The 21,905-nt window shown below is 35.6% G+C and overlaps 2 protein-coding genes across 2 annotated transcripts; one reads left to right on the forward strand and one right to left on the reverse strand.

The window, feature by feature from the left end:
- Positions 1-6,688: 6,688 nt before the first annotated feature.
- LOC110732733 (vacuolar-processing enzyme-like) lies at positions 6,689-11,114 on the forward strand. Its single transcript, XM_021912721.1, has 9 exons — positions 6,689-7,178; positions 7,376-7,540; positions 8,749-8,905; positions 9,101-9,186; positions 9,284-9,483; positions 9,649-9,697; positions 9,812-10,021; positions 10,431-10,637; positions 10,743-11,114. Exons 1-9 carry the CDS (start codon positions 6,948-6,950, stop codon positions 10,923-10,925), a joined length of 1,488 nt encoding a protein of 495 aa, XP_021768413.1. The 5' UTR covers positions 6,689-6,947; the 3' UTR covers positions 10,926-11,114.
- Positions 11,115-19,158: 8,044 nt separating this feature from the next.
- On the reverse strand, positions 19,159-20,662 carry LOC110732734 (auxin-responsive protein SAUR36-like). Its single transcript, XM_021912722.1, has one exon. The coding sequence runs from the start codon at positions 20,285-20,287 to the stop codon at positions 19,760-19,762; it is 528 nt and encodes a 175-aa protein (XP_021768414.1). The 5' UTR covers positions 20,288-20,662; the 3' UTR covers positions 19,159-19,759.
- Between the last annotated feature and the right edge of the window lie 1,243 nt (positions 20,663-21,905).

Raw genomic sequence — 21,905 nt, forward strand, 5'->3', positions numbered from 1 at the left:
ACATTCTTCGGCTACATTCAATTGTGTGTTGAGCTTCCCATTTGTGACATAAAGGGTTTGTTGCTTCTTTCCATGAGCAATGATTATCGAGCCTCTCGACAACTTCCACTTTCCATTAGAAAAGTGATTCGCATACCCTTCATCGTCAAGCTAAGTTTGCCAGCTGAGATCAAATTCAGCCTTATATCTGGAACATGTCTAACATCATTTAAAGTTAGCTTACACCCAGCATTGGTTTCCAAGCAAACATCTTCAATACCAATTATTTTGGAGGATCCATTATTTCCCATCCTCACAAAGCCAAGATCGCCGCTAGTGTACGATGTGAAGTAATCTTTGTTTGCGGTTAGATGATATGAAGCACCTGTATTAATCACCCAGCCACAATCTTCATTTGTAAGGTTATAACATGAGTCATCACCTGCAAAATAAACTTCGTCACCAACTGCTGTAGCAGTGAAATTTTTCTTGTCTTCATTATCACTACTCTTGTCATTCTTTGATCGCATGTCCCTCTTCCATATTCGACATTCACTTTGCTTATTCCCTGCCTTGTGACAATAAAAGCAAGTGAACCTCTTCTTAGATTTCGATCTGCCTCCCGATTTATCTTGACTTTGGGAGCCTCTAAACATCGATCTCCCTCGACTTTCAACAATGTGTGCTTCAGTTTGATTATTTTATGGAGGCAAATTCTTTCCTTCTAGTTTCTTCATTGAACAAGCTATCTTTCACCATGTCAAGGGTGAGTTTACCATTCGTAGCCGAATTTCTTAACGAGATAACAAGAGTATCCCAGCTATCGGGTAATGAGCTAAGGAGTAATAAGGCTTGGACTTCATCTTCAATTGTCATGCTAACATTTGTTAGCTGATTAACAATGCCTTGAAATTCATTCATGTGTTCTGCCATATTTTTACCTTCTTTGTATAGAAGACGAACCAACCTTCTTACCAATGTAGCTTTATTTAAAGCTGTCTTCCTTTCATACATTGACTCAAGCTTTTTCCAAAGCTTGTAGGCATTGGTATCATTAGCAACATGTTGAAAAATACTTTGATCAATATGTTGTCATATCAGCCCGACTACCTTTCGATTCTCCAATTTCCATACAACTTCAGTTTTACTTTCCGGTTTATTTTCTTCCTCGATGGGTTTATACAAATCCTTGCAATAAAGGATATCCTCCATGCGACACTTCCACATGGAATAGTTGGATGACGTCAATATAATCATTCCTGATAAGCTTACCATCGAATCTTCCATTTTGTTTTATACAACGTGTATATATGTAACCGGCTCTGATACCAGACTGTTGGGAAAGATCACAAATAATCTTGCAGCGGAAATACCACTACTTTTAACATTATTTTACTTACTCCGTGAGTCCGAAGCGGGGCAATGCCCCTCCTTTTAGACCTAAGGTCTGCTTTGCGGGCCGATCTTGGCGGAGGACATTGTCAGATGGGGTGTTTGGCTGGGGCGGCACATTTGTTAAAGATAACGCAGGTGTCCTAAAATGAGTTCAATGAGAACAGAAATCTCGTGTGGAACGGAAGGGTAAAAGCTCATTTGATCAATTCTTATTTTCAGTACGAATACGAACCGTGAAAGCGTGGCCTAACGATCCTTTAGACCTTTTGAATTTAAAGCCAGAGGTGTCAGAAAAGTTACCACAGGGATAACTGGCTTGTGGCAGCCAAGCGTTCATAGCGACGTTGCTTTTTTATCCTTCAATGTTGGTTCTTCCCATCATTGTGAAGCAGAATTCACTAAGTCTTGGATTGTTCACCCACCAATAGGGAACGTGAGCTGGGTTTAGACCGTCGTGAGACAGGTTAGTTTTACCCTACTGATGACAGTGTCGCAATGGTAATTCAACCTAGTACGAGAGGAACCGTTGATTCACACAATTGGTCATCACGCTTGGTTGAAAAGCCAGTGGCGCGAAGCTACCGTGTGCTGGATTATGACTGAACGCCTCTAAGTCAGAATCCGAGCCAGAAGTGAAGCATGCACCCGCCACCCGATTGTCGTTCTACAATAGGGGCTTCGGCCCCCAAGGGCACGTGTCGTAGGCTGAGCTCGCGTGCAGTGGTGGTTGCGCCGTGAGAACCGCCTTGAACTACAATTCCTGCCGAGCGGCGGTTGAATCCTTTGCAGACGACTTAAATACGCGATGGGGTATGTAAGTGGCAGAGTGGCCTCGATCCATTGAGATTCAGCCCTATATCACTTTGATTAAAATTTATATAAAATTAATCTTTATAGTTTTATAAAATAAATTAAAATATTTACCAGAAAGTGAATAATTGTTGTGAAATAAATCTAAAAATTGTAATTATACAAAATTAAATCTATGCATTGAAATTTTTTCATCGTCCCCAATCTCCCAAACAATAGTATTTTGGAAAATTGAATCATTATTTTGTTGTCGCTGACAATGCGTGCGATATTGCTTCTTATTTGTAACGACTGAAAAGTATTTAATGGAGTAAACTTTTCCTTCAATCAATTTTGAACAAAATTGTAGAACAAAGTTGACTTTAATTGAGGCATGAACGTAATTACCCTGTAATTAAAATAAAAAATAAAGTTAATTTTATGACTTAATTAAGCTACCTAAATCACAAAAAAATTGTCTTAATCATAAATTAATTGATAAAAACTAAAAGGTTCATTAAAAGATTTATTAAATGTAAACGATTCATAAAGATATAATACCTCCTCATCCAATAGGATCATCAGGTGAGAAACCCGTACTTTGATATTCCAAAGATTTTTGCTCGAATATAATTCTCTGATTAAATTAGATCTGCATGTAAAAACAAAATTCAGTAAACAAAACATAAACATATAATCATTAAGTATCCCAAATAAACTCAATTTAAGCAATAATCACAAATATACATTTAAACATGGGTTTTAAAAATTAGGCTAAGAATTACCCAACCATTGATGGCCTAATAAATTGACACAAAATTAATGACACAAAATTTGCTTGGTTTGGTTTGTATTGATACGAAATTTTGTTGGTGTCATATGATGCGTCAATTTATAATGGTAAATATCACAAATTTTAATTTAATTATAATTACGAATAATTTTTATTTCTTATCATAAACACTATCAAAATTTATCTTATAATAGTAGGTATAAAAATCCTATATCTAAAGATGATTATTTTAAAAGATAATTTTTAGTTTTTAAAATAAATTAAGTCCTAATAAATCAATATTCGTTGTTTTTACTTACGTGACAAAATTATTAAATCTCATTCGTCATTTTTCTTTAGGTGGCAAATGAATTTTTTAATTCCAAAATAAAATAGAAATCTAATTTTTAATTGGTTGAAAATATACCTTTGCTTATGTGGCGCGCCAAATGCTCTTTAAAAATGCCTACTTTATTTATATATAAATATTAGATTAGATTAGATTATATTTTGATTATTTCAAAATAAAACAGTCTTTGACATGCATCTGCTAATAATAAAATGAATAACCATTAACCTATTTCGTAGGTTAAATCAAACGCGTGTCGTATCGTGATTGGTTAAGATTTTATTATTATTTGTCAACTAAATATGCATACAAGACTCGTTCTGAGAGTCCATGACACTATGACAAACATGTTATGGTAATCAGGCAATAAATAATAACATCATTGTTTTAAATCAAGATTAAACAAATTAATTTAGTGAGATATGAATGCACGCATGGGGAGAAGCAACTACCCCTATCCCTTCATACAATTAGTCATTGACGTTAAACTTATACTTGTATTTTCTTAATATTATTTATATTAGGTGCTGAAAGAGTTGATCTGGTTATACAACTACTCAAGTAGAAACACTAACACGACCTCGTATATATTGCATCTTCATAGATAAATATAGATAGTACAGTTGAATGATCCAGACTAGGTCTTTCGAGTGATCAATATGTAGTGCTTAAACCTTAGCGGCATCTCATGCAGCATGTCATGTCACCGGTTGACAGTTTCCCTGATGCCTCATGTAACACCCTAAAGATTTCCCCCTTTTCAAAATACCTGCATAAAACATTTTTGGAAATAATGAAGGTATTACCGACACCGTGATAACGACTAAGACAATCCAAAGTACATAGCGGAATTTAAAACTCTGTAATCCTATTTCAAACCTGTAATCCTTTTTAAATAAAATCAAGTAATAAATCTTTTAAATAAGTAAACAACTTAAGGCTTACAACTTGAAACCACTAAACACAAAAAATTTCAAACCAAACTAAATAAAGCACACTGAGTATAAGTTAGTCCACATCTCAAATCAATAATCAAATAATATTAAAGTTCAACTAGTAGAGAATGCATGTAATGTTCATCGTTCAATCCCAACATGATTCCACGATGCTAACAACTCTTTATTCCATACCTAAACTACTTCCCAAAAATGGGTCATTACAGGGCCAATACGGATCAAGGCCAACAAACACAAATAAAAACGTAATAGGACATCACACTAATATGAATATTCCTAGGCAATTCCACACACCTTTCTTGTATTCCAAGCATACTCAACAATATTCACAGACTCAATAATATTCAATTCAATATGTTAATTTTTGATTGCACATCAAACATGTTTCCAAACTATAATCCTTGCCCCAAAGAACTTGAGGTAAACTACTCGGGAGCTAGTCGAGTAGGCAAAACCTGTCACACAAAGGTGACGCACACCCCTGCGCATAATAAATAAATAAGAAAGTATAACGTTCTATACTCCCTAAAGAAGCCATGGTTAAATACAAAACCCCATTACTTCCCAACACTCAAGGTATATACGTTCCAAGAGTTTTGGTACACATCCTCTTTCACTTTACATGATTTACAATTTAATTATTTGGTGAGACTCATAACTCAAACACAATACAATACAATCATGCATTCAACATACTCAACATAATTATTCAACCAAACCAAATTAATTAATTAATTAATCTTGAAAAATTAGTGACCATACAATCTTTAAGTGAAATCCTTTTAACTACCTTGGTGTAAAAATACCTTAAATGCATAAGCACCTCAAAACTTATCCCTTGGTGTATAAACACCTTAGGTATAATAACACCTTAATAACTTTAACCTCGTGTCCCAAACATTTAATATCATACCTTTCTATAATAGCTCATTGCCTCGTGCATAAAATCACTTATAGAATTTATATGAACCATGCCAAAATTCTTAATATACCAATCCAAATTAAACAAGCTCATTTACATGCTCATCAATATATTCATGGTCTATACCTAACATGTATAAAGTCTCTTGAAATATACATTTCAACCAATCATGCTTAGAATAACAAAAACTCGGATCAACATCACAATATCAATCATAATTCATCATCTCAACCAATTCTAGCATGATATTAACACTTGATACTCAAACAAATATTCCCTAGCATGATACTACACGCATACAATATTCCTATACACGTACGTAACTTGAATAAGAGCATAAATTTGCCACTACTTCAAGTATTCACTCAACTCGTACTCTCCTACAAATGGAGATTACCAAACTATATTAATAGCTATTCAAATTCACAGCAATATATAACTGCTTTTAACCCTTCAAAAAAAAAAATTCTGAAAATTAACTAATTATGCCCAAAATCCCATTTTATTAATTGGTAATAAATTCCCAATCATAAAACTTAACATAGTAGCACTACCTACAAATTCACATAGACATTTATAATAAAGAGTCATATAAAAGTCATACAAAACATCCATGTGGTACAATTCTAATCCCATATAAACAACAAGAATAATTAATACTACCTCCGCCCATGAATATCTGCAACATTTGCCAAATTTGGATGCTTGAAGTATCTGCAACAAATTGTTTTTTTTTTCTTTTTTGGGGAATATTTAACTATTAATTACCCACTATTACCCACTTTTTGGTTAGTGGTCCCCTCCATCACCTATTATCCACTACCTAAAATCCACTACAAATATTTGTGTTCACACTACAAATACCAAATATACCCTTATTTTTCAACACTTAAATGTTTAGTTTATATATATCATCATATGGGTAATTTTGTATTTTTACCTTTCTCTCTCATTAATTAAACCCACCAAAACTCAATTAACACTCCCCTAAAAGTTTTACCTAGGCGTCCGTCCAATTGTCCTTTGTTGCAGATATTCATGGGTGGAGGTAGTATATAATTACCTTAAAGTCTAGCTACATGAGCAATGAGTTCCTTAAGAAACTCTCAAATCTTCTCTAACAAATAATGAAACGTAATGGACTTACTCACAATGCTGGACTTTACAATCCCATATCCATTTTATTAAATATATATCTAAGCCAATTTAAGTGGGCCTTTGGGCTTTTAATTGGGCCAATGACCATTCTAAACAAGGCCTAGTAGATAACTTGGTCCATTAGCCAACATACTCTTAACATTAAGCACAATGAACAACAACAAAAATGCATTGTAAACAAGATTGCTTCTACACTTTGTTTAAAACATTTCTTGCAAACTGAATGACAAAATTGAAAATCAAACACCGAATCCATAAGCAAAAGCAAACAAAAGAGAGCATGAAATTCGGCCAAATGGGCAGAAGAGAGAGAATTGTTCAATTGTGTTTGTTAGAAATGTAAAAGAAAGAAATACTGATGAAATTAATTAATAACAATAATAATAGCTACATTACATTACATTTTACATACACTACTAGAAACGTAACTCCAAAGAGTAACACATGGTTCACGCAGGACATTTGCCAACACTCTTCACCTCTTTCACGTGTCATCTCCTCCTTTTGCATGGCGTTTCTCCCTCTTCCTCCTCTTTAATTCTTCTCTCTTCCCTTCTAAACCTCTATATTTCATCTTCTTCTATATTAAATTTCATTTGCTAGTTTTCTTACATCTCTTTTACAAGTATGGCAAGTATGAGTTCTGTCTTGAGAATTCTTGCACTTTTAGCATGTTTCTCTCTTCAATTGTTATGGTTTTCTGAAGCTAAAAACAGGTGGGAGTCGAATATCCGCTTGCCTACTGATATGAAACCACAACAACCGGCCGCTGCCGGTTCCGAGGATGACGGTGATGTTGGTACTACTTGGGCTCTTCTTGTTGCCGGTTCACAAGGCTTTGGTAATTATAGGCACCAGGTATGTATACATTTTAATTTCAGTAGTTTACAACCAAGGTTATTTCTTTGTTTATGTGCTTGTACTTTGCTGTATCGTGCACAAGGTACAACCGGTTGTATATAGAAAAGTGAATTTTCTGCACTTGATTTTTGTTTTGTTTTGTTTTATGGTTGTACAATTAGAGTCTTTCACTTAATTCTTCTTGTTTCTTGTAGGCGGACATTTGTCATGCATATCAGATATTAAAGAGAGGAGGATTAAAGGATGAGAATATAGTTGTGTTTATGTATGATGATATTGCTGATAATCCGCTTAATCCAAGGAAAGGTGTAATTATCAATCATCCTAATGCCAAGGATGTCTATGCTGGTGTTCCTAAGGTAATTAACCTTACCAATTTCATTTTTCAGGTTATAATTTACAAAACTTCGTATTATTCTTATCTGGTGCATTCATTTAATTTTGTCCTCGTAATTAAATTTCAAGCCATCAATTTAATATATAGTGCATGCAAACTCATGTAAAATTGTTGTTAATCAGTTTTACAAACCCAAGTACAAAAGTCCCACATCGGACAATTATTAGAAGATTAAGCAGTTAATATATCTCCATTAGAATAATGTAAATCGCTGAGCTTGGTAACGTGAGCTTGTAACCCAAGTGGGAGCATTAAGTTGATGGAACACAATCTTAGCCTTCTGAGTCGGGTTATGAGTTGGCAGTATGCTGGCACGTCCTATCCAAGTTGGGAGTTGGTCCATGTGTGGCTTGAGCGAAGGTTCGAATCTCATGGACCCTAAAATGGAGGGGACTGCGTGAGGCTGGTTTCACAGAGCAACGAATACCTCCTGCTCCTGTCAGTGGAAGGTTAACGGGCTTGCGCCTCCCTGGCCCATTAGTTCTCAGCTGGCTCAGATCTTAATTGGACCATCACTATTTTTATTTTATTTTTTTTGGGGTGCTTTTGTTGTTTTAGGATATGTAGTTGGAATTTAGGATGTTCATCTCATTTCGTAGTCGGGTTATGGCTCTGTGGAAATACCTATATACATCAATTGTGGTGTTCAGACTTTTCATTTCACTTATATTATCTACAGGACCGGAGTGTCGAATGTCTATGGACTGGAAAAATAGTTGAGAGTCTGAGTCAGGGTAATGTAATTTATGTGGGCTGTCTGATGTGAGTATCATAATTAGAGCATCACCTATTTTTAGGAAAGTTAGTTTTCTAGGAGCAATTCAACTTACTATATACATGTTCAGTTTAAATTAGCTTTTATGGTTAGACGAAGTAATTGGGATGTTCATTGCATTCGTGGTCATGTTATGGCTCTATGAACGTCCTTACTTATCAACAGTTGTATTACTCAGACTCTTCATTACAATTTTAGTATTCTTAAGACCGGAGTGTCTGATGTCTATGCGTGATTGGGTATGGACATTTGTGAACAAAAACAATATGGAAAAATAGCTGAGTCTGAGGCAGGGTCATGTGTTTATATGGGCTGCCTAATGTGGATATTTGAGTTCAAGGAACATAGCTCATCGACTTGTTTGATTCTTAAGCCGTGGCTTTTATTTACTACAGGATTATACCGGGGAGCATGTTACAGCGGAGAACATGTTTGCAGTGCTTCTTGGGAACAAGAAAGCTGTAAAAGGTGGCAGTGGAAAGGTCATTGATAGCAAACCGAATGACAGGATCTTTATATACTACTCTGATCATGGAGGTCCTGGTGTGTTGGGTTAGTGCCTCTATTTTTCAACATTGTATTCATATATTGTCCAAAGATCTGAGGTCTCAGTTTCCAGTACACGCAGTAGAATATTTTGGTTTTGTACTGATAAAATTGTTTTACTTTTTTCATATAGGATCAATTGCTAATGTATGCAGTCGAGGCTTTTAATGTGACCTAAGCTTTTGGTGATTTTGATTGCAGGTATGCCTAATATGCCATTCCTGTATGGCAAGGACTTCGTAGAGGTTTTAAAGAAGAAATACGAGTCAAAAAGCTACAAGGAAATGGTAAGTGGGTGCCGATTTATAAGTATTAATGTACGTAATATAAACTTTGACTACTTTGTAAATTAAAAGCTGTACCCTAATTTTTTCCTGTACACAGGTAATATACATTGAAGCTTGTGAAAGTGGTAGTGTTTTTGAGGGCTTGATGCCTGAAGATCTGAACATATATGTTACAACAGCTTCGAACGCTGAAGAGAGTAGCTGGGGAACTTATTGTCCTGGTATGGACCCTGCACCACCACCAGAGTTCATGACATGCTTGGGTGATTTATATAGTATTGCCTGGATGGAAGACAGGTGATTTTCCTGTCAATTCGGCAAATACATTTTTAGTCCATTGCTTGATTAACAAATCTTACAACCTCTAAATTCAGTGTGAATCAATATAAGCATATTTCTATCTATATTTTTTTTATATATGAATCCACAAAAACTGAAAGTAGAATAAATTTTGGTCTGCAGTGAGACACACAATTTGAAGAAAGAAACAGTTGCTCAACAAGTTAAGAAGGTAAGGCTAATAGGAGCTCAGTAAGGTAGAAGAACAAAGTTCTGTTACATGAGTGAAACTGGTTATTCTTGTTGATTTTGGATGAATGTTTCCTTGATGAGTTTGATCTGGCAGGTAAAGGACAGAACTTCAAATTTCAACACCTACACAGCAGGATCCCATGTCATGGAATACGGAAATAAAAGCATTAAACCAGAGAAGCTCTATCTATACCAAGGTTTTGATCCAGCAACTGCAAACCTTCCTGCTAACACATTGCCTCTTGATATTGAGTTGGGCGTTGTCAATCAGCGAGATGCAGACATTCTTTTCCTTTGGGAAAAGGTAACTTGAGCCCAATTCTCCTTCATTTTTGATGACTGTTTATAGCTTATGTTTACTCTGATTGTATGTACCACTTTGAGTACCTTTGTTAAATTAAAGTCTGCTATCCTTGAGCCTTAAATATATACACTCAACAGTGCAATCTTTTACCTATGACCTATCCCTCAGGCTAGGGGAATTTTTGGTAATTGATTTCATAAAAAATATACTTTTTTTTTTTTTTTTTTTTTTTTTTTTTTTTTTTTTTTTTACATTTGACACTTCATTTTAGATCAAAAGATGCTAAACTTACATAAATTGGTCAATTCTGAATCTTGGACTTGTATCTATGTCTGTCACTACTCAATAATCGCCAACTTCTCACAGATAGCAGGTTGTAGACTGAAATTCTATTGTACATCTCTTGCAGTATGAAAGATCAAAGGAGGAACCTGAGGAGAAGCATAAGATTCTTAAAGAGATAACTGAGACTATGAATCACAGAAGCCACCTTGACAGCAGCATTGAATTGATTGGAAAACTTTTATTTGGACTAAACAATGGTCCTTCGGTCCTACGCGCAAAGCCAAGCCGTGGAATGCCGCTTGTGGATGATTGGGATTGCTTGAAATCAATGGTAATTAATAAAAATTTGTATTCTTAGCTGATTGCATAGAAACAGGATATGTTGCTAATGTTGCTGTTATTTTGAACTTAACTGTCAAAACTTTCAAATATTCAGGTTCGGGTGTTTGAGAAGGAATGTGGGACCTTAACTCAATACGGGATGAAACATATGCGGGCCTTTGCAAACATCTGCAACAAGGATATTCCGCAATCAGTGATGCAAGAAGCTTGTGTTGCAGCTTGCAGTGGGCACAACTCTGGCCTGTGGCATCCATCATTCCACGGTTATAGTGCTTAACGTGTCCTACTGGCTTTTCAGTTGTTATATAATTCTACATATTACTGTATCATATGTGTGAATGTGTTGTTAGACGGTAAGACTAGACCAAAACCCGATGATATACTACGGTCCAGAAAGTGACTACTCTGTAGTGTGTTATGTGGTCAATTGCCCAGCTTACGTGCTTAATCAGCGCATTTGTTCATACATATTTTGCATATTTGGCACTTTCATAGGGTATGGACTATGCCCACTATGGTCCCTTAGGACCCTTACCTAGTCGTTAGGTCGACTTCTACTTCTTGGTTTTCCCCACCTAGATTGGATAGGGATGTTTTCATGTGCACGAGTTCAATGTAGGTTATACTCATGCCGTGATACATTTCGGGATGCTTCTATTTTGTACATTTAGTTTGCAGATATGTTTTCTTATGTAGGGTATGGTTCCCTACAAATTTGTGACTCACGCTTTAAAACCAAAATACAATTACCCCTAATCCTAGCCCTTATTGTCATATATCTCACTATAATGTTTCAATCTAGCTTCAGGATTAAAACAACTATATGTAGTCCAAATATATAAAATGTGACAATTTTTTCTAGACATTTTAATTAAGTTTGTCACCATTGATAACACGTTTGTTCAATGTAAGAGCTATAGAACATCATTCGATTGTCGAAAGTGCTGGTGAACTGGTGAAGTGCTACTCTCCTGAAGAAATATATATAGAAGGATACTAGTTAAACAACAATGAAAATCATGTCGAGGATCATTATTAAATGTGCATGTTATTTGCTGATTGACTAAGATTACATACACTAAAGATTTTGATTCTTCATGAAATACATAAACTAAGTAACAATTTCACAACTTCGATAAAAAATTATTTGCTAATATACATGTGGGCCTGAACCCAAGATTTGATATTGATTTGTAATGCGAGGAAAGTGGACTTTGTGATTTTATAATTGATTTGGGTTCAGCTAATGGCGAGCAACTAACAAACATTTGCAACCCAAAAAAAAAGTTATCTCCTGTGATAATGGAGGGAAATCAAGCTCATGCTAACTGCCAATGCCAAACTGAAGATGTGGTCGTTGGAGATACTGTTCCCCTATTATTGTTTACAAGTTATGGGTCGTAGACTGGTAGGGTCTTGTTCGGCAACAACTTTTTAAAATTTTCGTATTAGGATTTTGCCAAATTCTAAACTTATAGGATGTGATAAGATAATGGTTTTCGGTGTCTTTGCCATAACACTTAACAAAATTTTTTAATGAAGTGTAGAAAACACTATAAACTTCCACAATCCTTCAAATATATACTACGTATATAACTTCCATGAAAAGTGGACAACTAATTTTACAACAATTACTTTTGTGGAACAAGCATGTTCAACATCATTTTACATACGGGCAATCAAAGTAATTTGCAAGCTTCAAATTTCTCCTTGAATTGTTAAATTTAGTTAGAAAGAGTTACTCTAATTAGGAACGAAACTACTACTTACTATACAACTACAATCAGATTTTAAAAAAATAAAATAAAATAAAATAAATAAATAAAAAATTGACAACCCAATAATATATATTTTTTTTTTTAAAAAGTTGGTGTCATCTATCTAAATTATACTTTTTGTCATATACTCTTTTATTCATTACAAGATACTTCGAATCGTATTACAATAAATGTGATTGGTTATGAGCTTGTGGCCTCTTATATTAGAGAAGTTTGAGGGTGACACATCCTAATTTAGTGGAAGCAAATTTCACGGAATTGAAGATTATATTAATAATGGTCACTTAGCTTTTCTCCTTTGCTCTTCCATTATTTTCAATTGCATGAGAAAGAGTCATTAATAATTGAAAGTATTAATAAGAATGTGTATTTTTTTTTTTTTTTTTTTTTTTGGGTGTAAACGAGGGGCTAGGCCCCGAGAAAACAAATAAAAGACTAAACAAGAATTAAACGTGGAAAAGCCAGTCCTACGATATCATCATGCAAGATACGTCCTAACTCAAAAGGAGAGAATTGAATCAACTCGATATTATTGTTCTGGACGACACCTTGGTTTACTAGTCAATCCGCGACCTTATTTGCTTCACAATAAATGTGATGTACTTGCACCTGCCAATTGCTATCTTCCATAAGCTGCTTGCACCTTTTGATGATATGATACCCTTGACCTCGGTGAATTTCCTCACTGTTTAGAGTTGTAACTACAATCTGGCTATCTAGCTGCACTTGAACCTTCGCTGCTCTCATTCTCTTAGCCAAATCCAGTCCATATTCAATAGCTTTTAGCTCAGTTATAAATGCATTACAATCACCAATTTTGAGAGCAAAACTATGGAGAAACTTTCCTGTATAATCACGAATTAGCCCCCCACCCCCTGCTGGTCCTGGAGCTCCCTTGGCTGCTCCATTAGTATTCAATGCAAGCCACCTAATAGGTGGAGCTAGCCATCTAATATAGGACTCCTCACGCAACCTAGCAGGCTGTTGAGCACTACTCACATCTTCGCCCAACACACGCCAAACTTCTTCGAAACGGGCAAGAAGAAATTGGTTTATATCAATTGGATTTTCTTGTGTTCTATCAAACACATAATTATTCCTCCATCTCCAAATCCACCACAAAGTAATAGAGAAATACGTAAACCAGATTTCAGGGGAGAAGTTGCTGCGAGTTTGTACTTTAATGTTGAGTGAAATCCATTGTTGCAAGGTTCCATTGAAGAATCTTGGGTTTAAGACAGGGCTTCCTACTTGACGCCAGACTTCTTTGGCTGCTCTACAGTCACGAAGGGCGTGGAGAGAAGGCTCTTCATGATTGTAACAGTTTTTGCACCAAGGGTTATCAGTTAAATTCCTCTTCAAGTGATTTGCATTTGTCATGATACGGTCGTGCATTGCAAGCCAAACAAAAACCTTTGCCCTTCGTTGAACTTTTAGCTTCCAAACTTGAATCCGAGCACCATCATTCTCAATAGCATCTTCTCTTCTTATAATCTTCATAGATGATTTTATTGAGAATTTGCCTTTAGTTGAACCACCCCAGTACAATAAATCACCCGAGTCTGGATCATTTCGCAAGGCATGAGCCTCAATTAATTTTAGAACATTGGCAGGTAACAAGTCCGCAAACAGGTCCCATTTCCATCCAGATTCAACATCCCATAATTTCTCCACTGTTGCTCCATCAAGATGAGAGGGAATTTCAGAAATAGCAGGAGCCCGTAGGGGACTAGGCATAGCCTAGTTGTGATTCCAAAACAAAGTTGTAGCCCCATTCCCAATAGCCACCCTTGAACCTGCACATATGAACTTGGCGTTTTCTGAAATGCCTTTCCAAACATTCGACATGTTTGACTTAGATTCAAACATGTCAATGTCACATCTCCCTTTGCAATATATTGCTCTAAGAACACGAGACCATAAAGCATTTGGCTCAGTCAAAACACGCCAACCTAACTTAGTTAAGAAAGCCGCATTAGTTTGTCTTGAAGATCTAATCCCCAAACCACCTTGTTCTTTCGGTTTTTGGAGGCACTCCCAAGAAATGAGGTGGATGCGACAATTCTCCTGATCACCACCCCAAATAAACCTCCTAGTCCGTTTATCAATCTCATCACAAATTGTTCTTGGGATTTTTGCAGTTTGCATTGCATATAAGCTCATAGTAGTCAAGGTTGTTTTTGCAAGGGTAATATGGCCAGCAAGAGAAATGTACTTAGACTTCCACCCCGCAAGACGACGGTCAATTTTCTCACATAAATATGCAAAAGTGTCATGAGTTACTCTACTTGTGAGAGTAGGCATACCAAGATATGTGTCTAAATCATCAGTTGCATCAATCCCCAAGGCATGGCAAATACTTATAGTATCATCAGTGCGCATGTTTTGTGAAAAATAAACACGAGATTTGGGATAGCTCACCTTCTATCCTGAAGTGCTACAAAATCGAGCTAGACACTCTTGAATTACCACTGCTTGCTCAACTGTAGCCTGGGCAAAAATGATTATGTCATCCGCGAAACATAAGTTGGAAAGTTTGGGACCATTCCTACTAGCATAAATCGGCTTCCATCTATTCTCTATAATTGATTCTTCAATAAGTTGGTTCAACCTCTCCATACACAAAACAAAATTATATGGAGATAATGGATCTCCTTGACGAATTCCACGCCCCGGTTTAAGAGATTAAGTCGGTTCTCCATTCCAAAGAACACGAATCGATGAAGTAGTAATGCACGTACTCCATTATGAGCTCTTTAATAAGGATGGTGAAGCGAATTTCATAAAGTGTGTCATGAATAAAATCTCACCTCAAACGGTCATATACTTTCTCAAAACGATTTTAATTGTCATGAGCCCCTTTCCTCCTTTTTTTTTTTCTCATCGTATGTATGACCTCTTGAACAATCACTATACTATCTGTGATTTGTCTACCAGGAACAAAGCTCGTCTGAGTACACGAAGTTAAGTGTGGCATCATTGGTTTAATCCGATTAACAATAGCCTTAGTAATAATTTAATAAGCCATATTAAAAAGGCTAATAGGATGGAATTGAGTTGCTAGCTCCGGATTATCAACTTTTGGAATAAGCACGATGAAAGTTTCATTCAAATTTTCCGGAAGCCCCTACCCATTCAAAGCATCTAACGCCACCTTATACACATTATCCGCAGCTAAATCCCAATGTTTTTTAAAAAACAAAGCTTGAAAACCATCCGAACCCGAGGCTTTCATTGCTCCCATCTCAAAAACAACCTTCTCTATCTCACAGTTTGTAAATGACCGTGAGAGCATATCCCAATCCCTAGTTGTGAATTTTGGGAAGATGTCTATAGGCATAGGACAATGGCTGGGCTGCTCCTCTTCCGTAAATAAATTTGTAAAATAGGAGACAATATTTTCTTGTATACGACCTTTCTCATAAATCCATTCTGCATTAGCACTCTCTTTAATGGAAGTGATATTATTCCTCCACCTTCTAGCAATAGTACTTAGGTGAAAAAAAAGAAGTATTACGGTCACCATCACGAATCCATTTAACCCTTTACTTTTGATACCAAAGTAATTCTTCTTGCTCAAGGACCTCATCAAGCTCCTTTCGGAGTTTTGCTTTAAGCTTGATAAGATCCCTAGATTTTTGTTCGACCAGGCACTTTTGAACCCCAACAATCCTTGCTAGCAAATTCCTCTTTTTGTTTTAAATATTATGGAACACATCCTTGTTCCAGACTTGCAAATCATCACTGACTTTTTTTGAGGAGGGGAACGAGAGGGCTGTTATTGTCCCATTTTTCTTCAATAAAACCATTAAAGTGCTCATGAGTCAACCATGCTGCTTGAAATTTAAAGGGCTTGTTAATAGTTGAAATTGGTGCAAAACCATTCAGAGCAATTAAAAGCGGGTTGTGATCTAATTAAACGGCAGGTAAATTCTTAGCCTCAGCATTCGAAAATCTAAGGCTTCATTCTTCGTTGCAAAGAGCCCTATCAAGTCTAGCACTTGTACGAGTGGCTAAAGAGTTACTTCTCGCCCAAGTGTGATTCGGGCCAGTAAACTCGATCTCTAATAAATTCATATCCTCCACCCATTCATTGAAGTGTGCTGCACGCCTAGAGGTCTTGGGGCAACATGAACTATGTTCATGACCAAAACGAGTATCGTTAAAATCACCTGCTAGCATCCACGGTTTGTTATGAGTCGCTGCAAAGTCCTTTAACTCACGCCATAAGTCACTTCTTTTTGTTGGATCCGGACTTGCATACACAACTGTGAAATACTAAGGATCACCCCCTACACGTCTAATATCCATAGTAATATGTTGATTATGTTGTAAAGTTGTCTCTATTGTCACAAGTTCGGGCTTCCGGTAGACCCAAATTCCACCACTAAACCCTTGAGCATCCACCCTTGTCTGCATTGCATATCCCAAAGTGGTATAAATTCGTTCAACTTGTTAACCCCCCATGTGGGTCTCAACAAGAGCAAAAACATTCTGTTTATGGTTTCTTATTACTTCCCTCAAAGCACTAATAAAAGCACGATTACCGGCCCCTTTCACATTCCATACCATGCATGAAATAGGCAACGAATTTGGAGCTAAGTTTGGTATAATATCTTCCATTATTGAATTTTCCTTTCCAAGCTTATCCTTACCAAAGAAAGAATGGACTGAATCTTTTGGGTATTTCAAATTTGTTAATTGCGCAAGTGGACCGCTTTTTTGTGAAGCTACTTTAGTAGCTTTGGAGGAATCTTTTTTCTTGTTATTTGATTTGCCTCCAACCCGATTATATTGGCTATTTTTTTCCAAAATTAAAGGGGGTAGATTTTGGTAAATTAACAAAATTACTTTGGGATTGATCTCCGAGATTCATTGTGGGAATATTTTCCTCACTAATGGACGGAGATATTTTCAAATCTTTTGTAGTTTCCCTTGTTCCCAAATTGATAGCATTCCCAGGACTATCATTTGCCAAAGAATCCTCTAACAACTTATCTTCAACAGCACCTTGGGAGGCAAGGATTGCAAAACTTGACTTATTCGCTTCAATACCCCCCGTATCTTTATTAAAATTTTGGCCCTCCTTTCCTTGACCCGATCCACCTTTTTTTGGTCTCGGGTTTCTTTTTCGACCCGGTTTTTTAACAAGCATCCAATCCCCCATAGTCATCGATTTCCTCTGGTTTTGCTAGAGGTTCTTTGTTTTGCACCTCAATAATTTCTAATTGACTATTAACATTATCAATAACCATATTATCATTCAGATGCTTCAAAGCACATTGATCTTCAACATGATCGAGCTTCCCTTATTTTGTAACACAACATCTTAATCCCTTCATACTATATCCTCCAAATCTTGCCCTTCAACCAGAATTTTGCTAAGAGAGGTTTAGAAATATCAATCTCCACACTTAATCTTGTAAATTGCCCTCTTTTTGCATATGCCGTGGACTTGTCAACTCTGATAACTTTACCAATTTTTGCACCGATCTTCATCAAGAACTCTTTATCAAAGTACTCAACACATAGATTTAGAATTCTAACCCACGTAGTGAGTACATTAATTGAGGCCTCTTCAGGGATGAAACTCGTAGTCCATTTCCTTATTGTGAGGTACTTATCATCAATAAGCCATGGACCTCGCATAAGAACATAATTATAATCATCCACGTTATTAAAACGTGCAATGAAGTACTTACATCCTATATCAGTTAAGATTAATTCCCCCTACAATTGCCATTTGCGTTTGAGTTGTTTCATTAACCCCATATAACCAAGGCTTCCATCGAACATCCTAATTATCAGAGTATGCTTCCAAGGTTTGCGCATAGCCCTCTTCTCCTCCTTTGTGAGCAAAATGATAGGGCACCTATCACTATCATCCATCTATTCCGGGGCTTCATCATCATCAAAGACATCATCATCTTCCATATCAATATGATTTCCCAAGTCAGCATGGGATACAAGTTGGGTGTTTCGCAATAGATCCCTAAAGGATTTGGCTGTAGCACCAGGAATTAGTGGCAACTGCTGTTGCATTCCTACAAATGGAGTAGCTTTATTTGCTTGTGCAACCTGCGCAACTCCTGGGTTCTCGACATCCATTGCGGATGAATCTGGATTAGTCTCAGCGGCCTCTTCCTTATTTGAAAATCAAATGCGTGATTTTCCTATAAGGTTTCTTGTTCGATCTAGCCAATTGATCTACTATGTCAGGGGGGGTTTGGGTGATTCTGGTTATCGATCATTTTCCCTTTGTTGCAATCCTTGAATTAATAAGATTGTCCGTTGTTCACATTACATTACTCGACAATTCTACAAAGCAAGTTTGAAAATTGGTCCATACTTCTTTAATTTCTTGATAAATTAAATTTAATGAAGCTTACTTAATAACGGAATCCTCTTAATAATTTACAAAATCCTTTTTTCTATCAATCAATTAAAACCTTAATTTTATAAGTGGGGAAAACCCTTTTTTCTATGAACTAAAAAAATTATTCTGATAATGGTGATAAAAAAATGTATGCCAATCCTACCCAAAAATTCCATCACCACAAGCTCTTTTCACCAAAGAAGCAAACATTAAACTTTGATTTTCAAATATCGTTGCTCTCAAACGCATCCAAGAGCAATCTTACCCCACAACTTGCTATTATGAGGCTATGAGCTTGCTTATTGATTAATTGTGATTGGCTAATTGTCTAACTCAATAAGGGAATACAATATAAAAACCACAATTAACTTCAAATAATTCCAAACATATAATGCCAAATTACCTCCAAAATTTTTAGCAATCAAATCAGTAAAATAATCCAAATTAGAAATTACTCCATACCATACAATTATAGTCCCGGTTTGTGCAAAAAGTCCAAATATTACGTATTTACAATGAACATGTAATATACTCCTAAGATTATTGTTCAAGATTTCAATTATTAGGGTAATATACACAATTAAATTCATGATTTCTAATGTCTAATTGATGCTTTAATACACATTATATATCAATATTCGGAATTAAAACAAATTAATTCTTACAAGGAAAAAAAAAAAAAAAAACTTCTTTTAAAGAGAAATTTATCATCATTATCATAGAAACATCTCATTTGTACAATTCTATAGGAAACTCTACTATATCAAACACTAGGCCTAATCCAACAATCAACCCACACAAAGAGAAAAATGAGATAGAAATACCTAATGTAAATAAACACCCCAATATTCACCACCAAATTTTTGATTTATAGAGAGGTACTTTACATCAAGATTCATTTCCCACCAAACCTATTCATATATCTACCATCATATTATCAGCGTACTCACAAACCAATCATAGACACGTAACGCCGGGAATATGACTCGGCCCCTGAATCCGAGGCCGGCATTTGCCTTTCCCGGCGGCGATCCTCATTTGAACCTTCTCGAACTCCGATATCGGACATGGAATAGTGATCTGACCCGGATGATCAAACCCATAAACATTCTCAGCTTCTTCCAATAACTTACCAAACAAAGGATGGTTCAAAAACAGGACAGGAACCACAACTCGCCGCAAATGACCTTCAGACTCTTCCACGTGTACAGCCAAGTGACCCTTTGGAACATGAACCGGTTTTGAGTCAATTAACGAGTCATGACCAACTCGAACATAACCACGAGATGTTACTGAGTTGATCAAACCACGTTGAATCTTTTTTCCCCATTTACATAATCTGGAAATTGTTTTACTCCTTTGCAGATTTGCACCTTCTAATCTCTCGTATTTGCTTGAATATGATCTTTTTCGGGTCACCCATTTAAAAACCCGGATTAATTTTCTGCCCAATTTGAATCCCCTGTTTCTCCCTCTAATCATCATTATGGCTTAATTAGTTGATAATCTAAGATAAATTAGGATTAATTGGGTGAAATTGGATGGTTTTTTGAAAAGGGTTTTTGAGAAAGAAGTCCAAAAATGCTGTCTTTTGAATAAACTCTGTTTTTTTTTTGGTGTAAAATGGTCTGAAACAGAGGAGAGAGAAAGAAAAAGGAATGAAAGAGCTGGAAGATGATTATGCGGATTAGAGGGAGGAGATATATATGAAAAATAATTGGAAAAATCAAAGGGTATTTTTATTTTTAAATATTTATTTTTGGGGAAATACAAAAAGTCAGCTGATTAATTTGTTGTAATGATGCTTCGTGGGTGTAACGATTAAAGTCTAAGCTCTGTTTAATGTGTATTAATATAAATTAATGTATGAGAGTAATAAATGTTGGGGGAATTAACAATTGTCTACTCAGAAATTGTTTGGTTTTTATGGTAATATAAAAATTTGTTAATTATGTAGAAGATCTGTTTGTTTAGTGGGTACGTATTAGAGGAAGGAAATTTCGGTGGAAAGCGACAAATAAGGCAATAAATAAAAATATAAAATATCCTATACAATATATGTTTCCCCTGCCTAACGTAGTAACGTTGGGTGTACTTTGTAGTTTGTACAGTAAATAATACGGACAATTTAGTAGAACTTAAATATAATTAGCTACATAATGATACTAATACTAAAATATCAACTACCAATCAAATTAACGGTTTTATGGATTCTTGCATACAGAGTATATATGTTGGTACTTACTACTTACTACAAATTTATGGTTATAGAATGATGTTCATGATTAATTGCCATTGAGTTTGACATTATAAAGCGTATTTTGATGTGCGATGTATAGGTAAAGTACAATTGTATGTGCGCCTTGCTTATAGTGCTTTTGACATCCAATGCTTGAATTGTGCATGTTGTATACAAGCTAGGAATAGTTAATATATGCCTCCAAAATTATTTAGCTGGATGTAAGCACAAGTGTACAAAGAACTTGTAATTTGAGTGATGTACAATCTTGTATAAAACCATGCAATCAAATAATTAATCATGCTGAAAAGAATCTTGTTGCTAGGATTTTATGCACCAAATATGCATGAGATGATTGGCATCTAACACAGAAGTTGCATCCACTAGAAAAAGTGGACTATGTACATACTATACTAGTCCCATTATCATCATAAGAGTAGTTTGCGATGAATCGCAATTAGCTAAGACAAGAAGCAAATTATCCTATGGTTAAGCAGCCTTAGCACATAAATCAGTATCATGATACAAATTTTAATTATCATTCCCCCCCCCAAATGTTGTATTAGGTTAGTTATACATTCAACAATAATACATGATAATTGATAAGGTGTACACTTAATTTTGTGATACCAATAATTAATCACTCTATAGAATAATTAGTTTCCTTAACTTGTGATGTTTATTATCAAGGAAGAATGCAATATAATGGCATTAAGCATTACAATAATTTAATATAAATCTTATAAATACATATCAAGATTATTACTCTTCTTACTCTCAATGGATTAAGATTTTACTGTCAATTAAATATAAACTCAATCTCAATGTAAACTAATAATTAAACAGAATCACATCCAATTATAT

The sequence above is a fragment of the Chenopodium quinoa genome, unplaced genomic scaffold (assembly GCF_001683475.1).
Source record: "Chenopodium quinoa cultivar QQ74 unplaced genomic scaffold, ASM168347v1, whole genome shotgun sequence".
NCBI lineage: Eukaryota > Viridiplantae > Streptophyta > Magnoliopsida > Caryophyllales > Amaranthaceae > Chenopodium > Chenopodium quinoa.